Source organism: Borostomias antarcticus (assembly GCF_949987555.1).
Source record: "Borostomias antarcticus genome assembly, chromosome: 21".
Taxonomy (NCBI): Eukaryota; Metazoa; Chordata; class Actinopteri; order Stomiiformes; family Stomiidae; genus Borostomias; species Borostomias antarcticus.
Genome location: NC_140254.1, coordinates 20,514,427 through 20,536,555, shown reverse-complemented (window position 1 = coordinate 20,536,555; position 22,129 = coordinate 20,514,427). Strand labels below are relative to the sequence as shown.

The following is a 22,129-nucleotide window of genomic DNA, read 5'->3' as shown; positions in this document are numbered from 1 at the left end:
GGATCATTTAGCATTTAATGTAATCAAAGCTCCTAATTAACAAACTGAACCAATTAAGGAATAACAGACTGGTGAATTTAATCTATTTAATCTTTCAGGTTTTTGCTGAGCCTCAAAAACCACCAAACCAAAACTATTGACTTCATCATAATTGACAGTATTTAAAAATATTACTTTTTGGAGCAATATTGTTATTGATTCATGTGAAAAGCAACAGAGGCACAAAATAAGATAAGATAAGATAAGATAAGAACCTTATTCAGATTGATAATAAGCTTAACGTGAACTCACCACCATGAAAGATAGCAAGAGCCAGTAGGTGCCTGTTAACTCCATTTTGTCTGAACTCACATTGAATCTGTTGAGAGAAGAGAGGGGAAAAGATTTTAATAAAAAGAAAATAAGAAAATAAGGTGAAGTCAAGAAACTGGTTTTCCTGTGAAATTGGTTGAATACGCACATAGAACCTGTCTGTTTATACATTAGGATAAGACAGCCATGGGGGTGGGTCTCAGCACAACAGTCATTGCCCTTCAATCCAAAATATTGGAGCATCACACAACATTACTGTGTGTGTGTGTGTGTGTGTGTGTGTGTGTGTGTGTGTGTGTGTGTGTGTGTGTGTGTGTGTGTGTGTGCGTGCGCGCTTGTGTGCGCACTTGTGTGCGTTTCCTGTTTCCTATGTGTGTCTGCACGTACGCAAATGAGAAAACAAACCAAAGACCGCAAAAAGAAAGAGAAGAGACCGATAAAATTATACATAAAGCAAAGTGCTCATTATCTATCCAGTCAGCCTAGCTAGGCAACTGCACTGCAGCAATCAAGCTTCCCCAGGTTGGGTGTCTGTGAGAAGAAGATCCTTCTCAAGTCTCTACTGTGGCTCGTCCTGCTGGTCCCTATCAGACCATTACTGTCTGGCAAAGCATTTCACACCTCCTCAGTCAGAGGCCTTCAGGCATACACACACACACACACATGGACTGAACTCACGGACTCAGAAACACACACACACAAACACGCACACCCCCCCCCCCTTTCCCTCTCATTGTAATTGCCTTGTACTGTATTTTGTATGTCGTAATTGTCGTATTGCATTTTGTATGTCGCTCTTTCTTCCTTTTTATCTGTTATTTGTATCGTGAAGCGCTTTGTTAGGAAGCATGATGGCGGCGCTACGCCCGACAGCAGCCAGCCACTCTCCAATTCCTGGCGTTTCTTGTTAATCTGTTCGTTTGCAGTCCTTTGTTTTTGTTTGTCTCCCTTTGTACCCGGGCTGCGCCCCGGGCTGATGTAACAGTTGGTTTGGGGGCGCATTATAAATAAAAATAACATAACATAACATAACATAACCTCACCATAGCCTCAGGTAGCTAGTGAGCTCATTAGCCTACAGTAGATTACAGTACATCATCTCAATAGCCCACACTAAAATACAGTACATCGTCTCAATGGCCCCACTGTTACTGTACAAATTGTAATAGCTCAGTGTTCACTTGGCATTTCATAAGCAGTGTTTGAAGTAAATATACCAGGCACTTTTCAGGTTCAATTCTAGAAGATGTTGGTGAGAATGTATAAGCATATATGCCAGCAGCACAAAATACAATCTGAAAATGTGTCCTGCTCAATACAAATTTCGAGACTAAGTCTGAAAGGACCCAATTACATCAGCAGCAGCATAATTATTTGATATTTCTGTTTGTCTGTATACAACCTATATGTATGTTTTTATGTTGCCATCTTGGCCAATACATTTTAAATCTCAGTGAGCTTCTCTTGGCTAAATAAAGGTTTATTTATTTTAAGTCCTCATTTCTGTGTCACAACTATATGGTAATAATCCCTGAAATCCAAGACAGCTACAGTACTAATCCCCATTGAGCCTAATCCTAGACTAAAATGCATCTTCTATGAGGCATTCAGAATGTGTCTGACTCTATGCCTGGACACTAACCCTGCAAAAAAGAGCAAACAACATGATATTTGCACCCAAGAAATGAGTTGTAGATACATGAGCATGTCTGGCTAAGAATCAGGGGAAACTGCTGACTGTTGACAGCTGATAAACAGTGACCTAGATTCAAGGACACTGAATTTAGAATAGACCTTTGGGAGAAAGTTTTAAAATACTCTAAACAAACAGACAAATACATGAATCAAAGGGACAGTGTCAGAGACAGGACAGGACAGGACAGGACAGGACAGGACAGGACAGGACAGGACAGGACAGGACAGGACAGGACAGGACAGGACAGGACAGGACAGGACAGGACAGGACAGGACAGGACAGAACAGGACAGGACAGGGGGAGATCAATTTCAAATGGCCCTGATGGGCTCAGAGACTAAATCCACTCTCAGTCAGTTTTCTTAGTCCACTGTCTATCTCCATTCAGCTTCTTAGAGTTGAAGTGTGTGTGTGTGTGTGTGTGTGTGTGTGTGTGTGTGTGTGTGTGTGTGTGTGTGTGTGTGTGTGTGTGAGTGGCTGCGTACGTGTGTATATGTGTATGTGCGGGGGTGTGAGAGGACGCTACACCAGAGCGGACTACTCTATTGCTGAAATTGAGTTTTGACAGGAAGAATTATTTATTTATTTATTTATGAATTGCACTTATATAACGCCCTTCAAGATACCCAGAGTGCCTTACAGAGTCCAGTATTCATTTAGACACAGTCATACCGGTGGTGGTAAGCTACATCTGTAGCCACAGCTGCCCTGGGGCAGACTGACAGAAGCATGGCTGCCAATCAGCGCCTACTTCCCCTCCGACCACCACCAACATTCATTCACATTTATACGTGCATAGGAGACGCTGGCACAATGTAACTAAATTCTAGGCGTTGTTTAAAGGAGTAATGCATGTGAAAATGCATGTTTAGCCCTGTTTTAAGGTTACTTATGATCATATACAAATGATGATCAGATCAAAAAGTTGACAAAGCACTTTTGAGAAAGTCCGATAATTGCTCTACCACCGTCATACAATGGATGTGGGTGGGCACCGTGAAAAATCATTCAAAAAACATGTTAAACTCTCGATTTCAAAGCTGAAATATACCATTTATGTGTTACGTTACCTGCTGGTGGCAAAGGTAAATTCAGCCTGCTTGAGGGTTACAATTTGAAGGTTGGGGAACTCCCCCCCTCCCATATTAGGTCGCAGAAGAACTGTCCATGTGACTGGATGAATCTGAGCATACGCGTGCGGTTTGAACCAGTTGTTGACATCCTTGGCTCCGCCCCCGACATCGAGTAGAAATTGCTGTAGCAGAGCCAAACAGCGGTTTACAGAGACCTAGTTTTCACAGAGGTCCTATTCAACTGATCCCTCTCGATTCATTTACGTACATATTAATGCTTTGTTGTGAAAACACTTTGTTTCAAAGGATAGAGAGAAACAATAAGCCTTAGGGAATGTGTCTCTGAGATACACCACCCAGGAAGCTGTGTGTGTGTGTGTGTGTGTGTGTGTGTGTGTGTGTGTGTGTGTGTGTGTGTGTGTGTGTGTGTGTGTGTGTGTGTGTGAGTGTGTGTATGTGTGTGTGTGTGTGTGTGTGTGTGAAGAAGAAGAAGAAGAAGAAGAAGAAGAAATCTTTATTTGTCATGCAGCAAACTCCAACACACATATAATGGGCGACACATGGTAACACACACATACACACACATGTATTTTTTGGGGTCGCCGATGAAATGTTCTCTACTCTTCACCCACCCCATCGTTATTCCCCTAAGGGCCACCAGGAGCAGCCAGTAGGCAGGGTGCATGCTGGGACGCGCCCGGGGCCCAACCAAGTGCTCCTGTCCATTTTTGCCAGGCACAGACAGTGTTAGCTATCTATTCTTCTACATGTTTTTCATATTGCGTTCTTCATGGGGGAAACCCTTGAGAACACGGGGAGAACATGCAAACTCTGCACAGAAAGGCCCGGAGACCTTTTTGCTGTGAGGCGACAGTACAAGGTACTACACCACTGTGCCACACGTGAGCAATTTTAGGGGTTCAGTGTCTTGCTCAAGGACACTTCGGCACACTCCGGAAGCTGGGATCAAACCCAGCCGGCTGCTCTACCTCTACCAACGCGCCGCCCGTCGCTCATGTGCATGTTTTCCTACTACTACACAAAAAAACTATTTCCAACCATTAACATGTTAACACACATCTTAGCTAGTTATGGTGCATTCGTTTATAACTGGGAGGTGGTAAATTGCGACTTGCTACTAGGAATGATTAAATAAAACGCAGCATGAACTCGCACTTCCTCGTCGCAAATTCGGATATGTTTCTCAGCCCCCAGTTGCCGGCTGATGTCAATATCATATCATCATCATATCATTCGCTATAGCTCGAATGCATACAGGTCGGAGGTAGGTATTTTGCCACTTGCGACTTGCCATGTCCGACCACAAACGAACGCACCATTAATCCTAAGTATTTGTCCAATCCCCCTGACTGTACAGTATTTCATATCCTCCCTCCCGTCTATTGTTCATCCAAAAGAGGTTTCACAGTTCGAAGTCTCTACCTAGTCCATTAGCTCAATCGACATTCACAAGGATGTATAGAAACCATAAAGCACAACAGACTCATTAGGTTTGAGTTTGATACATGCCGTAATGTACTCTATAGAACAAGCCCTAAACGGTGAAGTGTATCTATACAGCATCCTGTGAGAGAACCCTAGAAAAACACTCAAATTGCTTTGAGTCTGTGATGCAGAGCGGCAGCACTAATGCTTTTTTTAGACACATTTGGGGCCGGGAGTGTGAAGAAGGATGGACTGTGGGTTCGAACAGTGAGAGTAGGGACTTCAGTATGACTCAAATATGATGTGCTGTACTTTAGAATCATTAACTTGGGTGACAGAACATTTGCATATTGTCTAATTCTTGGGGGGAGCTTTTTTTTTTTAACCTAGTGCAGCAATATTTTCAAGCTTTTAGGTGTTTCATTTGTTTGATCCAGGTCTTACAGGCTAGTGGTTGTGTGTATCAAGGTGTGTGTGTGTGTGTGTGTGTGTGTGTGTGTGTGTGTGTGTGTGTGTGTATGTGTGTGCTGTGGACGCACATTCCAAATGTTGGATATGGACAAAGGAGAATACTGCAGGGTAGGGCTGGGTTTAAAAAAAGATTCATCGATTCTGAATCGATTCTGAATCAAATGATTCAGAATCGATTCATGAATCCCAAAATCGATCTTTTATTTAATGAATGAATGAATAAATGAAGGAATGAATAGTTCATTAATTCATTCAATGATTCATTCATTCATTCATTTTTGGAAATCAGTATCGATACCCAGCCCTAGTATTGATGTGTTGCATAACTTGGCAGTCATGTAGTTAAGGTTACAGTTAAAAAAAAAAAAAAAAAAGGTTTTAGTAACACTAACCGAATCGATATTGAATCGAATCGAATCGTGATAATCGATTCTGAGCCTTGTGAATCGGAATCGAATCGATTCTTGAAATTCGACTTGATACCCAGCCCTACTGCAGAGCACTGTCACACCAAGTTTTAAACAAAGATATTGTAGAACCACCATTGACAATAGTTTCAAATGTTTTTCCTCTATCTTAAAAGTAAATTATTTCAGTTTGAGAAGAGAATCCATATTAGTATGATTCTCAACAATAGTTGTGTGGTTACCTTCAGGGCTTACTGTACATAGTATAGAGAATGTGTTGATGTGCTGTATTCTGTCTCAAACACTTCATCATATTGCTCTCTTATCAGTCTCCAAGTGCTTGAGAATCATATCGAAATTCGAAGCAGATGAAAAAAAACTATGTAGGGAGCTCAATAAAAAATACTAAGTCCCCCCCATAAATATTTTCTTTTTGGAAAACAGATTTGTTTTTGAGTGGGGGAATGCTGTAACAGTCCTGCAGGACAAGCACATTATCTGTGTGTCAGCTTGATCAGAGTTATTAGGATGTTGTCCATCACCTTTGTCTCATATAATTGTACATGTACAGTAGAACAGCAGTGAGATGGGGTTGCACCAACTCCCACAGCTGTGCAAGCAACAGGACATCAACAATAATGTATAAGCTATACATTTTATATACTGTATAGGGTAAGTGGCAAAGTATCATACTGTAGGGCTAAAATAAAACAAGCAAGAAATAACCCCCCCCCCCCCAAAAAAAAAAAAGATAAAAAAAAAAAAGATAAAGATTATAAAAAGGATAAAAAGGTTATGAGTTATAAATGAGATACAATTACTCTAGACCTGACATGCCATTTTCTTAGTGTCAATATTCAAGTTAAAGCAGAATGCGGTTTGGCTTAGAAGCACTTGTTTTTGTTATATTTTTTGCAATTCTGATTCCATTCCGGCAGCAATCAATAAATAAAGTGCTAAAATGATAAATAAATAAATCAAGACACTAATAAATCAATTACACTAATACATCAATTACACTAATTGACATTAATAAATCAATAAAGACACTAATAAATCAACACTAATAAATCAATAAATAGATCAATAAATAAAGACACTAAAATGAAATAAATCTGTATCTGTATCTGTAAGTTCAGAAGTGTAACAGGAAATTACAAACTGCATACTGCACCTTTAATTTGTTCAAAGTTTGGCAGTTGGCCTTAGACTACATTACCCATAGGGAAATGGTCTTACTATTACCCATAGAGAGTTCTGAATGGGGGATGTGATATATTCCACATGAGTTTGGGTTTACACATTGATGCCCTGCACATGGTCACATAATACCACTCACGCTCTGTTGGTAGGTAAAGATGGGGGCCAATCAACTTTTTTGAGTTTTTGTGCCAGGTAAAGGTGCCAGGATCGCACTAAGTTTGCCTCAAAGTAGCTGGGGCTGTAGTGTGTGTTGAGGCCTGAGAGGTTGCCGGGAGGAAAGTTGCATGTGTTTTGAACGTTTGTGTGAGTGTGCATCTATTTGTTCATGTTGGAGTTTGTAGGGATGCAACTCTGTCTGTGTAGCCGAGTGAAACTGAGTCCTTGTGAGTATCCCTGTGTAGGTACTGTAATGAGCTGTTAGTTAAACTCACAACCCCAGTATGAATACCGTCCACCCAATGAAGAGACAGCTTTTCATCGGCGTAGCTGGTTAAAACGCTGTCCGTCCCGTGGCAGACCTGGGTTCGAATCATACCATGCAGAAACACATGGGTTACACCAGGAAGAGGCTGACATAGTGATGTGTAGTCATATAGTAGGCCTATATGTACATCTGGAGGTCCCCCCCTCCTCCACCCTCAACCCCCGTCTCTCTGCTGAGATCAGGCTGATCACCCGTGACTCAGTACGCCCCCCAACAAACCCGTGACTCAGTACGCCCCCCAACAAAGGCCCCTTATTGGGACATTTCCCATAGCTAATTAATCTCTCATCTCCGCCTTTGAAAAAGAGGGAAAGAAAGAGAGAGAGAGAGAGCAATTCAACATGTGACCCAGCTGTTCGCAGATGATCAGACAAGATAAATATTTAACCCCTGCTCCGCTGAAACTGAAGATGGTTTGCTGACTATAAAAAAAAAAAGGAAGACCCAAAAGGCCATTGAATAATGGGAAACGAATGGGAGGAACGCGGCGTCTGTCAGCGCTTAACGACCCGTGTTTTACGGCCTTCTCTTTCACAGTGGCTTTATGGGTTTGGACCTGTTGGTTCAGATTAGAGTAGACAAGCCGAGCGAGTGCCCGTTCTCCCCGGATGAGGGAATTTTAATCGAAGTTTTGCGCAGGGGACTCAGACGGGAGCTTTATGATCTTGTAAATGGAAACTCAGCTCACTGTAGTGGAGCAGAGCTGATGTGTCATCCAGAACACGTAGATATCGTACAATGGCTATGGTCTTCTGTGTTTAAAAGTTAACAATCCCTGTGCAAAGTTAACAATCCCTTTAATCCCTGTGCAGCACTCTGTGCATCCATGCTGTGAAGTGCGCTATACAAATAAAGTTTTACTTACTTACTTTAACAACAACAACAGAAATGGTGCTGTGACAGTGCTCTTGGTGGGGCGGTAGTGAAAGCACCTCTAGATCCTAAATCCTGCCCTCAAGGCCTTGCATTCAAGGTTCATATGCAGTACCATCAGTGCAAAGTCGCACAGAAACGGACATTTGAGATCATCTAACTTCCGTAGTTTGACGTATTTCCGACGCAAACAAGCTATCAGGGCGGGACATAATGTTTAGAGGAATTTGATTGGAACATTGACAAGTGGACGGGTTTTAAGAACTTTAGACAGATTCGATAGAAGGATAGCGTTGATTGACGGGTGGATGTAGTGAGATTATTGGCCTAAAATCTAAGGTACCTGTTGTCGTCATTGCACGTGACTCACCGTTTTCCAGGAAGTAAGAAATTATATACTTTGATATAAGAGTTTGTCAGCGCAACGAGGGAACAATTTAAACCTAGCTAATGACTTGCTCAAGGCTGTCTCTCTATCAAATCCTCCTTGGTTGGTGCTTACTCCAACACAGTAAGCTGCCCAAGCTGCTCGGAGCTTTGAAGATCGAATTTAAAAAGAGCTTTTTCCAATTTCCACTTCCATGGCCATGCATTCCCACAAATAAAACATTAGACATTAACAATTAAATGATGTATATTTATTTTTTATAAAATAAAATAGCCATATTGTTTGTTAGTGTACATATTCAGTAAAAAGCGTAATTACAGTTGAACATACAGTACAGTAACCAGTAACAACCCTCAGCATAATCATTACAGCATCTTACTGTATATGTATCATTACTGCTGCTACAGCCTGACTGCAGTCTAGTGCTCATATCATTATGCTAATGTCATTGAATCCCATGAATGTGGGGGAGTTTGAAGACAGAAAAAAAGATTGACGGTTGTCTGTGGCTGTTTTTCTGGGGTATGTTCACTGTGTGCAAAGGCAATTATTATCTCATTTAAGACTGGCGTTGAAAAGATAATCAAACAACTCATTACAGCTTCCATTTTGGTACTCGGACAATCAACTCACAAAGGAATAAGTCCTTGTGAGGACATTAAAGTCAAGAGCTAATGACATCCATGACGTTTCTACTGATTTTGACCAGTCAAACAAAGGAGAACATTTATGATCGATTGAACAAGTGTGCTCTGCTCTGATTGATTTCCTGGATGTGTTTGAAGTTGTTTTGTTCTTTTCCGTGTCTATGCAGAGCAGCTGAGTTATTTACAGCTATCTGCCTCTGCACAAGGAGTATTTTTTGGCAAACACAAAAGGTCCTTTCATCTGACAAACCTCTCTTGGTCAAAAGTCTCTGCTTCTCTTGCCTGTGGAGTGCCAGGTCATTTCCTCTAAGACTTTTCAGAAACACATCTAATTTGTTAGCTAATGCCATTGGTAAAACAACAACGAAAAGAACTCCTGCACACACACTGTCTCTTCTTCACTTGCAATCAAAACTTATTTAATGGGAAAACAATGTTTGGTACATGGACCTTTATCAAATTATATTTTGCTCATTTCTCTTGTCCCTCCAAATAAAAAGCCAGACAGTGGAAGACAGATGTAGAATGACTTATGGCTGTAATGTTGCCAGAGCTTTAGGTTCAGCAGACACTGAAGGAAAAAAAGAAACAAAGTTATTGTTCAACTTGAAAAATGAGCGCACCAACTTTTTCATTTTTGTTTAACCAAATACAAATGGGATTCACTCTAGCAAGTACCGCATATATGTTTATATATATATATATATATATATATATATATATATATATATATATAACAGACCAAACTTTATCAGGCATTATACAGGCATTCCCAGAAAGAACCCAGGTCACCGTGCAACAGACAACACTGAGATGATAGGCCCCGTGATCTGCCCCTGTCCAAAAGCATTAGGAGTGAATGAGCACACAAATCATGGATAAAAGATAATCTGTCCGGGGTCAGAGGTCGAGGAAGCAGGACAGATAATGGAACCCAGAGGACAGGATGACAGGCCAAAAAAGGGCAGAGATACGACTTAATCCTCCCCGATAAATCTTGAACTCAAACGGAGAGGTTCAAACAGCATCGCAACCCTAACCCTTCGCTCCGAATGGAAAACTACAGCGCAGACACTTGTGGGACAAAGCTAATGGCTTTTGGGATGCGCTCTCAAGTGGTGAATGAAACAACCATTTATGACCATGAATCACAAGGGGTGGGACAGTGCTAAAGACAGGAGACTGATGGAGAGATGGGACCAGATGCAGGAAAAACGCAGCAATGTCAACTGAATGGAGGCTCCGGAGCCATATTACTCTTGCACCATCAAATACAGCCAGAACACACACACACACACACAGACACACACACACACACACACACACACACACACACACACACACACACACACACACACACATTTACTTTCCGTCATAGGAAAATCTTTCAGCGATACACACATTCCCCAAACTAGGGGAGTTTTTCCCCTCTCAAGACGAGATTAACCTGGGCCACAGTACCACAATGCCATGTTTGTTTACATACTGTACCATGAGAATACAATTTAACAACCTTACAGCTGAGCTAATCTGGTTAGCGCACATTCCTTACGTACCACAATGAAAAAAACAATACCTTCAGCAAACCAATTTCCTATGAAAGATCAGTCGGTGTGAGCCTGTCAGAGTGAGCAGTGGCAGTGGGTGCTGCGGTGGGGGCATCAATCGGGAAATAAAAGATTGTCCTGGAGGGTGTTTTATCATCCGGTTCTTTGGGCTTCTAGGTGTCAATCAACTGCATGTACACTAGACAGCTACATTTATTGCTTGGTTGGAGGCTGTCTTGCTTTTATTTTAGCCCATGTTTCTCTCTCTCTCTCATACTTGCTCTGTGAGTGTTTGTGTGTGTGTGTGTGTGTGTGTGTGTGTGTGTGTATTTATAAATGTGTGCTTGTGTGCTCATGCCTGCAATACACTTGGTTCACTTGAATGCCTCGGCGTGTGGGTGAAGCGATGACTAACACCCTCGTGTGTTGCGCTATCTCCGGTGCAGTGACCCAGCATTTTTGTGGATGTTTCAGCTCTGAGGTATTTTCATTAGCATCCAGAAGAATCCATAACACAATACGCCCCCGCTTAACACCTAGTTTTCCTATAGTAGAGACAGAGATAATATGAGCCTGGCTATGTGATCGCTGCTGCATATATCAAGCTAACATTTGGATCACAAAACATCCTGGTTTCAGGAATTCCAGATGGGCTGTTTGGTGTTATTATGCTTTCTATTTTTTATTTTTTTATTTATTTGTTTATTTGGCAGGATAGTGCACATTAAAAAAAAAGCAGAATTTCATGGAACTGTGCCTCACAGGGCAAGCTCTTTATTGGCTAAACCGATCGTAGCTATTTTTTTCTTGATTGAAGAAAAAAACTATCCACGCACCTGCGACCAATCAGAACAGCTTGCGTACGACTGAGAAGAAAGAAGAAAATGACTAGCCAGCGATTCACCGTGGAGCCGCTCGGATGTGGTCACACAAGGCCGCACTGTTTAATCGAGTGTCTGTGGCAGACATTTGTGCGGCGGCGACTTGGTCGTCACCGTCTCCTTTTGTCCGCGACATCTTTTGTCCGTGTCGTCTCTCTCTGTGGCATTGTCTGTGCTGGGCACAACTGCCAGCAGGAGTCAGCATCGGACATGATGGTGTTTTGGCCATTTTGCCCCATTTTTTGTTATCAAGTATAGCAAGAGTGTATGGTGCGGTCGTGTAGCTCCTCTCCGCCAATAAGGAGCTTGCGCTGTGAGGCGGAGCTCCACGAAATAGAACAACAGTTATGTATTGTAACTCTAGTTCTTTGAGTGGAGCGAAGCCCCACAAGGCGCAGACTTTGCTGAATCCCAGTCTGCTCACTGAAAGTTTTGTCTAGGAGCAGATGTGCACCTGTTCTGATTGGTCGCAGGTGCGTGTATGTTTTTTTCTTCATTGTAGCTAGCTACGATTGTTTAAGCTAATAAGGAGCTTACCCTATGGGGCTTCGCTCCACTCATAGAACTAGGGTTACAATACGTAATCGTTTTCATCCTAAGACGTTTTTGTCCGTTTTTATCAGTCTCTATCACCTCTTCTCTCTCTCCCTTTCTCTCTCTCGTCTCTACCCAGGAATTTCAGGAATTTCCCTTGAATAAAGTTGATATCTATCTATCTATCTATCTATCTCTCTCTCTCTCTCTGTCTCTCTCTCTCTCTATCTATCTATCTATTTATCTATCTATCTATCTATCTATCATCTGTCTACCTACCTATGTATCTATCTACCCCCCCCCCTCCTCCTACAGTAGACTACAGTGTGTGTGTGTTATTATTAGACAGTGAATTATCATCTCAAACTATTCACATAGCCGGAGAACAAAAGCCCTCAGAGTTATGTCTCTGGCAGAGAGCCACTGCTTTGGCCTGTGGTCTGTCTGGGTCACACCCCCAGCTCCTGGGTCACACCCCCAGCTCCTGGGTCACACCCCCAGCTCCTTCATCCTTCCACTGGGTGGCCAGCTAATCCCCCGGTCTTAATGCACGCCATAAAAGAAAACATTAAACTATTAGCCACATGTTCAAGTGCTTGTAATATCAACACATCCAGTCATGCCGCACTGTAAGAATTCTTGAAATGTTTCTGGGTTTACACTCAAAGAAACCGCCCCCCCCCCCCCCCCCAGAAAATAACAAAGGCAGTTGAGCAGACGACTACACTGAAGGCCACAGAACTGCATATTTTGGCATACCCTGAGCTGAGTCCTAGCCACATAGAAGAGTTCCCAACCATTAGCACACAACGGCAGAAAATTCTTCCCCTGGTTTTAAGTGTGCCTTAATAATGGAGGTAACTACATCATGAAAAATAAAGACGCCTATGTATACTGTAGTATATAGCGGTGTGTCACTACAATGACTGTTGACTGAGTGTTTTTTGTGTGTTTTTTTTTAGGGCGGGGGGTGGGGGGTGGGGGGGGGTTGTTCCTGGTCAACATTAGGCCAACTTACCTGACTTCCCCCTTAATTGTGTCATTGGCTCATTCATCCACTGTGTCCACCACAAAGCGTGAGCGATGGTGGCGTTAGCCCCGTAGCTATTGGCGTCTGGGGACATTCTGAGAACATCCAACTGAGGGGGAAGGTTTTAACGCTGTATGAAGCAAGAGTGTTACGGTTGATCTTCAGGTAGCCTCAGGCAAAGCTTTGATCCAGCTCTCTTTAACAACATGATGAGAGAGGTGGATTGCCCAATTAGCAAAATAGTGTTCGTTTACAGAAATAGTAACCACGTGTGGGGAAACGACATGACCAACATCAATATATCACTACTGTAAGCTCACATAGCAGTTGTAGTATTGTCGCATTATCACATACTGTAAAGCAATTTGTCCTCCAGATAATTGTCTGTGGTTAGAGTTAGGGTTAGTTTTAGGAATAGTACTTCTCCCCTGAGAAGCCCTGGTTTTCAACCTATAGGTTGCTGGATTACTGTACATGCACAGCACATTAGCACATTAGGCACCTTTCCCCAAACCCCAGCCTTGCACCTTACCTTGTTTTTCACAAATCTGTCCTTGTAGATTGACAGTACATTTTTTCGTCACATATAACTCATGTAACATGCACCTTTTGCTCTATTACATGACATACGTTTTCCGACATGAGGACAGAGAGAAAAGAAGAGAGATAGAGAGAGAGAGAGAGTTGCTGAGGGCAATTCTGTGGATCCAATCATCGACAGTTAACCAGAAACATGTATACACAGCTCCATTCCTGTCCTATGTGCAAAAAGCCTGTTTAGAATTGGTGAGTCCATTTCTGTGGTGACATCATCTGCTTCATTTGGCCTCACACTGCAGAGAAACACCAGCTCTGGCAGAACAAGGGAATATAATCCAAAGTTCAGTTTCTTTGAAGCTTTTGTGAAATTCCTTCAAGCTTTCAGTGTCTTTGTAAAGTTTTGTCATTATTTACCTCAAAGTGTATTGAATTTGAATTTTCTTTATAGAGACTAATAACTTGAAATACATTTAGGACTTTTAACCGCAAACTGATCTGATCACAAACTAGACTTAAACAGCCATGAGAGCTGAGGCTGTACAAGGATGCTGGAACATGAACTGGCCATTTTTAAAGTGAGATAGTAAATAGTCTTCAAAAACTCTGGTCTCCTATCTGTATCCTGCCATTCCTTGATTCATAGACCATGGAGATGAAATACAAAACATACTATGTATATATAATGTTTCTCAGTTTTGTGAATCTCTGAATGGTCAAAAGAGTTATCTCACCAGAAGGCTGGCAAATCTATTTTTTGCATGTGCGTCTGCCAATGGTGAAAAGCATGCTATGCTGTTAGGTTCATGCCACTCCATCTCTCTTTCCATTTCTCAATCCCTAAATCTCTCTCTCTCTCTCTCTCTCTCTAAATCAACTTACCTCTGTCTCTCTCTCTCTCTCTCTCTCTCTCTCTCTCTCTCCCACTCTTTGTCTCTCCCCACCTGATAGCAATACAGTACCATTACTACAACCGGCCACATAGCAACCATTTTGATCACAGGAACAGTCTGGCCGGCTAAGTAAGGTCCAAATTACCCCACTATTAACCAATCAGTAGATAGCTCCACACTAATGGTTTTTATGGTCTGGTAAGCCATTTGTAGGTGGTCTTTTCAGCTAATCTCTGTCTAACTTTTTTTTTTTTACAATTAATTACAGGCAAGTTGCATACAATATTTATATAGAATAGAATATAAAGTTTATTTGTTTATTTTATGTGTAAAAAGTATGGGTACAGGTACATTGGAATTATTATAATCGCTTGTCCTTTGGCTCAGGATTTTACTTGTCTTTCAATGTCACAACAGTATCAATGTTCAATGTTATAACTAGTTCTTTCATGCTGTGTGAGCCAGCGATATAATGCACTGTGATCCTTCTGATTCTGAACTGATAGATTTGGAATGGATTGTCCGACATTTATCTTCAGTTCCCTCAAGTGAACTTACTTTGTTTTGAATGATGCGTTTGTTTGGGAATAAATAGAACTTATTAAGTACTGCTGGACATCCTATGACATCCTTGTGTGTTTGCATTGATTTTAACGGCACAAACAACACAGTGTGCATACAATTATATCTGTGTCCACACTACAAAGGCAGTGTTGTTGTTTTAAAAGCACATGTTTATGTCTTTATTTCGGGTCTGCCATAAAACATGTCTTCAAATATGGCGGACAAATTATTATCCTTTTTACACATTGTAAATCAACTTTATCCTTGCACTCTTAGTTTCGAGCTTAAAAGCTGTAGAAGCCATGAACATTTTGATAAGCACATGAATCACCTCCTTGCTCAGGGTCTTGGCATTGTGGAATAATTGTGACATATTTATTATCACCTTTTTCATTACTACAATTTATTATCATGTTTAAGTGTTTCACCTGTGTTGATACCATCTCCTTACATCATTTGTGTGACACAAAATAAAATGTCTAGAGCTGAATGTGTCTCCTTAAAAATAACGGAGCTATTTCCACATATTTTGAAGATAATTTAATGTATAATTATTATATCAAATGATATGACCTCCGTCTTAAGTCCAAAAAACATTGTTTTTGTGTGTGCTTTCAATTATACCTGCGAGGGAAAGACCAAGAATCTGGTTTTCCCCCGCATAGAATTTTTTTATAGACGTCGGCTTTGACTACACTGAATTTGCCTGTGTGGGCGGACAGTGATGCAGTACGTATCCGCTGCTTTCACCCTGACTGCCAAGTTGTCAAGAGCAGTAGGGAAAACTTTTTTTAAAACACTTCTAGTGTGTGGTAGGCATTTGCGTCTCCCATGACCAAAACCTTTGAGAAATGAGATGTAAAAAAGGAGCCATTCAAAGGAGCGTGATAATGTACAGTGTAGATAAGATACATATCCAATATTAATGGATATATCTCTTACTGTACAGGTATCTAAGCGCAGTGTGAAAGAATAGCTTACATCTTTTTCTCCCACATAGTAACAAATCCCAATTGTGCCTAGTCCATACTGTACATTCACTGAAGAAACATATATGCAGCTGAGAGCTATTGGAAAACAACTACTGTAAAGAAATGGAAGGTGGAAACCACAAGATGGGCAGACAGATGAAATATTAAACATACTGAGAGAGAAATATAGCCATACGGAGAGAGGGGGGAGGACGGCAATGGAGAGAGTTTAGAGAGGACTGTGGGTATCTACAGGTCAGTTATCTCAAGAGGACCCCGTATTCTTGATGAGTTCTTTCCTGGTTCGTGGGAAGACTCGAGCAGTACTGTTCAATCTCTCTGAATCTCTCTTTAACAGTATCCAAGTTCTGTTCTCAACAGACAGTGGCTTATGAGACAGTACCATATATGTTTTTGTCAATTACTGCACAATTAGTAGGAGGAGGAGGAGGAGGAGGTTCCTTAGCATGCCTAGACTGTGCAAACATGTCTAAGGTGCGCAAGAGTTTGTAAAAAGTAAATGCTTGCTCGATCGCCTCGTTGAGAGGGGTCAGGGAAGAATTTTTACAGCTCACTTATCTGGCCCCCGGGTGATTACAGATTTTTTGCTTCCCTCTGGAATATGTAGAGGTGGGACGTATGCCCACCTCCCTTGTTCTCTGTAAAGCGCATTGTGTTGCCTCTGGGTATGAAATGTGCTATACAAATAAAGCTCTGATTGATTCAATCAATCAATCAATCAATCAATCAATCAATCAAAGCTTTATTTGTATAGCGCATTTCATACCCAGAGGCAACACAATGCGCTTTACAGAGAACAAGGGAGGTGGGCATGTGACCCACCCCTACATATTCCAGAAAGAAGCAAAAAAACAGTAATCACCTGGGGGCCAGATAAGTGAGCTGTAAAAATTATTCCCTGACCCCTCTCAACAAGGCGATCGAGCAAGCTCCTGGAGTATGTTTGTCTATCTATAGCTGAATCCCAAATCGCGCACTTAGACGAAAGTGCAGAGCACTCGCGGCCTTGTGGTCTTACATGCGCGTTCCCGCTAAGTCCACAAGGGCTCAGGGTAGTTCCAAAACTGAATTGCTAGGTCCACAAGTGCGCCACTGCCGCCATTTTGCGCACTTTAACCACACTTACCAAAAGTCCGCAATTTCGAGGACTTAGGAGCAGAAAATACCCACAGCCCACCGCGTCTCATGTGACACAGTGCTTGAGTGCATCCGAGTCATGATCCCAGTGCATCACACATAAATGATGACATTTGCAGATAGCACAACATTTATCTTGAAATCCACATGCTGCAAACATATCCCACCCAACATAATTTTTTTATTATTATTAAATTAAAACAGACGTCAATCGGTCAATTTGCAGAGCCGAGCGGAGAGCTGAGGGGAGCGTCAGAGCAGCCTCTGCGTCGGAGGGACGCGGCAGCCAATGAAAACGAAGTGGGAGGGGCATTGAGCTAAACTAGCTTGGGAATCGTTGGCACGCCGCTGGAAGTGCTGTCCCATTTAATTCACGGCCCTGCACCCTCTGGCCCTTCCAGCTGACGTCAATTAAGTGCTCAGACCTCAGGCCGCAAGTGTGAGGGGCCGCAAGGGTGGTTTGCACACTCAGATTGGGATTCAGTTTATGACTGGACCACATCAACATCAACTTCCTGTATAGGAGAGGTTGGGCCTAAGACATTAAAAAGGCTAGTTGAGTAAGCGAAGGGCAGAGAATCACGTGGGACAGATTCACAGTTTGGGGGTCATTAATCCTCCATCCAATCACACATCAATCTGCATGTCCGTCTGTGTATCGTCTTTAAGAGCTAACTGAACATCCTCAACATTGCCGAATATAGACCATATATCGCAATGTAAAATATGACAATTTACTCAGAAAGTAAGTTGAAACTATACTGTAAAAGGAAGCCTTGTTTGTTTACCTGGCTCTTACCATATACCTTGTAATAGATTATTCTCCTTTTCATACCAACCTAAATCAGTCACAATTACAAGGTACTTGGCTGAGTTGATGGGTAATAGTGGAGGTTTTTCTTCTGGAGTATTTCACCTGTAGTTCATCGCTGTTTTATTACCAGTGGTAATTACCCTATAGTATACTACAATTTACCATTATATTTACCAGGTAAATACTTAGTAATTCAGCTGTATTTACTCTGCATTTACCTTCTTATTACCAGTGGTAATTACCCAACTACAAATTACCATATATTTACCAGGTAAATACTTAGTAATTTACAGCAGCTGTAGTGGCTCCGTATTTACCTTCTTATTAACAGTGGTAATTATCTAATAATATTCTACAAATGACCATATATTTACCAATTAAATACTTAGTAATTGGGGACTGTAAAATGAGGGGTTACCAAAAAGTAAATTGTTAATTATAATAAAACATAAAGCAGGGTAGGTAATAACTATGCCTGTACCTGCCTGGCAAGCCAGATTAATAACTGATTAGGTTACATCCCTCATATTCCATGGGGTAGCATCGACAGGGTAACAGTGCCAAGATGCCAGTATAGGGGTGATATGGGGTTAGGGTTAGCCCCGGAGCCAGTATAGGGGTGATATGGGGTTAGGGTTCGCCCCGTTTCCACACTCTCATCAGGGTCCTGACTGCACTGTTCTGGGTGTACTGGAGCTTCTGGAAGTTCTTGCGAGGGATTGCGCTGAACAGTGCGCTGCAGTAGTCCAGCCTTGAGGAGACAAAGTGGGAGTCGAAGGTCAGACAGAGATCAAACTTGACTTGGTAATGGAGGAGGAGAGAGCGATAGTTTGGCCTGCAGTGGTGAGGTGGGTTATGGGAGAGTGCTGGACCTGGTGAGGGGTGCTGACAAGTAGAGCCTCCATTTTGCTGCTATTTAGTTGAAGTAAACCCATCATCCAGTTGGTCTATTTGTAGCCAATGGTGACCCTCGTACCATCCCACACCTCCCTCACGCTCTGCTGCAGCTTCCTCCTGAAGTTGTTCTTGCCCTCCATCTTCTTCCTGAAGTTGTTCTTGCCCTCCATCTTCTTCCTGGAGTTGTTCTTGCCTTCCATCTTCTTCCTGAAGTGGTTCTTGCCCTCCATCTTCTTCCTGAAGTGCTTCTTGTCCTCCTTGAGCCTCTCCCTCAGCTCCCTCTGTCCCCATTTCACTTGCTCCTTGTCTGATATTCCATCCACAACATTCTTGTCAATAGAATGCAAAACTACACAAAATGGTACCCTAGAAACCGATGCAGGAGATCTATCCCACATGGTCAAAAACGTAACCAGCCAGGAGAAGGTTGAGAAGGTTCAAAGGAGCGGGATATGACTGGCTGCTACCGCCTTCAAAACGTCAACAAGGCAGGGGGGCTGCAATCAATTGTAAAAAAAAAAACTAATGGGAGGTGATTTGCACCTGGTATTATGTGTGAAATTGAAATTTCCGTCCACGCGAGCCAGAAATGAGGGCCAAGTGCAGGTGGACAGGAAAAGGAAATCAATAGGAGCATATCGGGCGATTCAAAGCTCGCTGAGGGACCATATTGAGTAAGAGAGTCTCTCCTCGGGAACATGCAATAAATCAGCATTATGCCTGCCTCACAATAGTTTAAGCTGCCGTCGGAGATTCTTTTAAAAAACAGCGACACAAGTCATCTTTTGCCAAGCAGGCGAAGTGATTTCAGCCTCTCCGACTTGCGTAACTTTAAAACAGTAGGGGGCCCATTTTAGTTTGACAGCAAAGTTGATAGTTCTGGCTGTGGAACTTCAACATTTTCTCCTCCCTTTATCTGAAAACAAGCAGATTTGTTAATCAAAACAAGATGGCACACCATTTCCATTTGAATACAGATTATGTTTTAAATGTGAACAGATGGCCGGCTCTGTGTGAAGCTGTCTTGTTAGCAGGATGGAGGAGTCAAATAGCTTAAGTTTCAAATGCCAATGTTTATGAGAGGATTGCATTATCTGGAAGGATCTGGGCATCTGACTAGTATAACCAGCAGTAAACAAAACAAAAATGATGGTCAGATAATAGATGAATGTATTCCACATGTCACCAATGACACCAGGAGGGGCATGTAGTATCCGAGGCAATAATGACAACATTTCTGTTATCCTCAACTTCCCCTAACCTCACAAGAAAAATTGGAAAACATTCTAGTGGAAAGCTGCTCACAATTTATCTGAGTGCGTTGACTCAGTCCAGACCACCAAATGCGGAACAAAAGCTGCTAGAAAAACAGAACAAAAACACTACTCAACATCCACTGGTCTCTCAAAACCAACCTCCAATGGACACTCCCCTCTCTCGCCGCAACCTGGGAGTAATTAAGTGTGCTCAGATTGCCTCGCTCAGCTAGAGAGAGCTTTATCAGAGTGACACTGACACAGGGAGGAAATGCCAGACTGGAAAGAAGTGAAGGAAAAGGAGAATTATACTGGGGAGAGGAGGAAGGAGGAGAAGGACAGAGAGGAGGAGGAGAGAGAGAGATGAGAGACGTCACGTGGAACAAGGGAAATGGAGGTAGAGAAAGGCCAACAGAGAAGGGGTAGATGAGGAGCATGAGAGAGACAGGTGAGAATGGGAGAGGGAGAGACCAACCAGTAATTGTGGGTTATAGAAAGAAAGAGATGAAAATCAAATCAGCCACAAACGGGACTGTCCACCCATCCCTGCCGGAGCGCTGATGAGAAGAGCGACGAAGGAAGGAGAGAATAACAAATTGAAACAGGCAGTGAAAAAAGAGATGAGCCGAAAGAGCAAACCGCTGATGTCGGGTCAAAACCTGTAATCTCCATTTTGGTGAATATTTCTTTCCTCAATCGCTGAACGCCTCCCAGCCCTCGGCCTATTGGAAATAGTAATGCTCTATTCAGCATTCTGAAAACGTGCCATTTTGGAGATGCAAGGTTTGACCCGACAGAAAAAAGTACACACTGTTAGGGGAGGATGAAATGAGGTGCATATGACTACTAACGCAACAGACCCACCCAGCTACGAACAAATAAAAGCCGTGATTACCACAAACATGAGACAAACACGGACAGAAGAAGTGAGAGAAATGGGACAAAAGCAGATAAGCAGGAAAGTGAACAAGGGTGGTCCTGGACCAAATTCAAAGAACTACACACGGTGAACCGGTGGTAACCTGACATGCCAGATGGTTTACGTCACACAACCATCTGGGAACTCTCCGTTGGAAACTGTTTGGAAAAGGGCGGGCACTTTTAAAAATACTTGGCAGGTGATTGGATGAACCATCTATCACCGTCTATCACACCTAACTTCAGCCGCTCCTCGCTGTCGTCATACCTACAGTAAACCTGACCAGTGTAGCTGTTTGGCCAGGCCGTTTTCTGATCTGGCACAAAAGGATCTCTATGGAGAGTATCCAGACTGATTTTTCGAGAGAAACAGAATGTGAGCTAGCGAGATCTGATGGTCTCACAAGGCTAGACATGTGGTCCCCCACCCGCATTACGTATGTCGTCATCATGAAGGCTACAGTTGTTGAATGAAATTGGTCGTCTTCTCGTCAATCTAAAATCGTCATTAAAATGGTCAGTAAAATTGAACAGATGTCAAGAGGTGGTCATCATTGGATTCCTCTCGGCCTAAAGAATCTAGCTATCTGCTTTTGAGCAGTTTGGAGTCAATGACTGTCATTATAAGCACATGGAATAACTTAAAATGACTCCATTTATTGTCTATGGCGGCTGGTTTGATGCCCGTATCTCGGGTTCTGGGTGTGTGTGTGTGTGGGGGGGGGGGGGGTTGACGAACAATATTCAAACTTGTGGTTGTGGTGAGCACCCCCAGGTGGTGGGCTCTGGTACAGACGTGACGGACACACTGTACATGCTAATGTACGAGGGTCTCTCTACAGTCTCTTCCACCAGATTTCATCTGGACAATGTACAATGAGATGGATAGATGAAGTGGAAATCTGGATAGCTATTAGATTCCCCTCCGGCTTGAGAAATGGAGAAGCATGTGTGACGCTTTTTTATTTAGAGTCCATGGGCGAACAGTAAAGTGTTGTTGAATTTTAGTATGCTGGTCTGTTCTGTGATAGGGTTTTATGAGTTAAGAACAGTGCTACATAGAGATTATACTAACAATATAGGCTATTCTCAAATTCAGAGACTGCTACAGCTGCAAGGGTCGACAGTAG

At 42.4% G+C, this 22,129-nt stretch overlaps 1 protein-coding gene across 1 annotated transcript in view; it reads right to left on the bottom strand.

Moving 5' to 3' along the window:
* Nucleotides 1-21,433, bottom strand: part of calcr (calcitonin receptor) — a gene marked incomplete at both ends in the record, with an annotated part of 42,707 nt that extends 21,274 nt beyond the window's left edge. The window contains 5 exons of the mRNA XM_084455055.1: nt 292-358; nt 3,078-3,262; nt 18,583-18,728; nt 18,905-19,154; nt 21,404-21,433. Of these exons, the coding sequence (XP_084311181.1) occupies nt 292-358; nt 3,078-3,262; nt 18,583-18,728; nt 18,905-19,154; nt 21,404-21,433 (678 nt within the window). The remainder of the gene's footprint in view (nt 1-291; nt 359-3,077; nt 3,263-18,582; nt 18,729-18,904; nt 19,155-21,403) is intronic.
* Between the last annotated feature and the right edge of the window lie 696 nt (nt 21,434-22,129).